Here is a 2,500-nt window from a genome sequence, read left to right on the forward strand (position 1 = left end):
AACGGAAGAGAAATGGTGAAGATGAATACAGTCACCATGTTTTTCTGTCGATTCCAGGTAGAAGACATCGGAATAGGTCTCCAGATGTTTCCAGAAACTCTTCGGAATCAGACCGACTTGGCACCCTTCAATAATAAAAGGCATACACTGGCTTGGAGCAACATCTGCAAACAGAAAAAGGATAGAATTATTTTTTTGTTATTATTATTAAAGGCGGCGAGCTGGCTGAAACGTTAGCACACCGGGCGAAATGCTTAGCGGTTTTTCGTCTGCCGTTACGTCCTGAGTTCAAATTCCGCCGAGGTCGACTTTGCCTTTCATCCTTTCGGGGTCGATAAATTAAGTACCAGTTACACACTGGGGTCAATGTAATCGACTTAACCCCTTTGTCTGTCCTTGTTTGTCCTCTCTATGTTTAGCCCCTTGTGGGCAATAAAGAAATAAGAAACGTTAGCACGCCAGGCGAAATGCTTAGTTCAAATTCCGCCAAGGTCGACTTTGCCTTTCATCCTTTCAGGGTCGACTAAATAAGTACCAGTTACGCACTGAGGTCGATGTAATCGACTTAATCCCCTTGTCTGTCCTTATTTGTCTCCTCTATGTTTAGCCCCTTGTGGGCAATAAAGAAATAAGTATTGTTTTTTTTGTACTTGTTTCAGTCATTAGACTGCGGCCATGCTGGGGCACCGCCTGGAAGAATTTTTTGGTTGAATGAATTGACCCCACTACTTACTTTTCAAGGCTTGTCTTTATTCCATGGGTTACTTTTCGCTGAACTGCTAAGTCATGGGGACGTAAACAAACCAACACCGGTTGCCAAGCTGTGGGTGGGTGGGGGCTAACACAGATACACACACACAAATGCACATGGCTCAGTGATTAGAGCATTGGGCTCACAATCATGAGGTAGTGAGTTCGGTTCCGAGACCAAGCTGTGTGTTGTATTCTTGAGCAAGACACTTTATTTCATGTTGCTCCGGTTCACTCAGCTGTAGAAATGAGTTCTGATGTCACTGGTGCCAGGCCTGCTTGCCTATATATATATATATATATATATATATAAATGGGGGTGTACTGAAAAGTACCTGGTTTTCGGTGAAATAAAATACAAGAGGATCAGTTAATTATGATTTTATGCAACATATTCCCCCTCTCAGATTCACACACTTATAACAGCGGTCATATATATATATATATTCTTTTACTTGTTTCAGTCATTTGACTGCGGCCATGCTGGAGCACCGCCTTTTAGTCGAGCAAATCGACCCCAGGACTTATTCTTTGGAAGCCTAGTACTTATTCTATCGGTCTCTCTTTTTGCCGAACTGCTAAGTTACGGGGACGTAAACACACCAGCATCGGTTGTCAAGCGATGCTGGGGGGTGGGGGGACAAACACAGGCACACAAACATATACACACATATATGCATACATATATATACATATATACGACAGGCTTCTTTCAGTTTCCGTCTACCAAATCCACATTATCAATCCTGGAGTTCAACCATCGTCTATCCATAGCACTTACTTAGCGTTTACCCGATACCTTTTGGGTCTTCCTGACACCAATACCTCTCATACCATATATATATATATATATTGTTGTATTTGGGGATGGTCATATTGCCAGTTTAGCCAATAAAAACACACGCACTGTATATTTGGTGTTAATTTGCTTCAGCTTTATATTACATTACATTACATTAATGATATTAGCTGAAGCAAATTAACACCAAATATACAGTGCGTGTGTTTTTTATTGGCTAAACTGGCAACATGACCATCCCCAAATACAACAATATCTGTTTCAACACATGATTTCAGATCAAGAATCTTGCAAAACAAATATATATATATATATATATATATATATATATATATATATGAGATCGTTGCCAGTGCCCCTGGACTGGCTCTTGTGCGGGTGGCACATAAAAGACACCATTTCGAGCGTGGCCGTTTTCGTGCAGGTGACACGTAAAAGCACCCACTACACTCTCTGAGTGGTCAGCGTTAGGAAGGGCATCCAGCTGTAGAAACTCTGCCAAATTAGATTGGGGCCTGGTGTAGCCATCCGGTTGCACCAGTTCGCAGTCAAATCGTCCAACCCATGCTAGCATGGAAAGCGGACGTTAAACGATGATGATGATGATATATATATATATATATATATATATATATATATATATATAAAATAATGTAGTAGATTCGATCAACTAAAATTCTTGGAAGCGGTGGCTCATTCTTGCAGCAGTCCAATTAACCGAAAGAAGTAAAAAATGTAACTGTACATATTGCCGTTACGACCTGTTGTCTCTCTCTCTCTCTGTCACTCACTTCGTGTATGTGTGTATTGCCTTTAAACAACGAAGAATTGGCAGAATCGACAGGGTCTCGGAAAACTTAAGTTGAGGGGCTATAATTTTTCGTTTGGTTCTTTACTACGTCCAAAAGCTCCTAATTTCGCCGAGATCGATTTTTAACTTATTCTCGTGGG

The 2,500-nt window shown here is 41.0% G+C and overlaps 1 protein-coding gene across 2 annotated transcripts in view; it reads right to left on the reverse strand.

The window, feature by feature from the left end:
- The window catches only part of LOC106878192 (uncharacterized), a 16,490-nt gene that overhangs the window by 11,958 nt on the left and 2,032 nt on the right, over window positions 1–2,500 (reverse strand). For both annotated transcript variants that reach the window (XM_089345816.1, XM_089345817.1), the window contains exon 2: window positions 1–164. This exon is cut by the window's left edge and continues 87 nt beyond it. In XM_089345816.1, coding sequence (XP_089201942.1) covers window positions 1–164 — 164 coding nt within the window. The remainder of the gene's footprint in view (window positions 165–2,500) is intronic.

The sequence above is a fragment of the Octopus bimaculoides genome, chromosome 30 (genome assembly GCF_046866305.1).
Source record: "Octopus bimaculoides isolate indiv1 chromosome 30, ASM4686630v1, whole genome shotgun sequence".
NCBI classification, from domain to species: domain Eukaryota; kingdom Metazoa; phylum Mollusca; class Cephalopoda; order Octopoda; family Octopodidae; genus Octopus; species Octopus bimaculoides.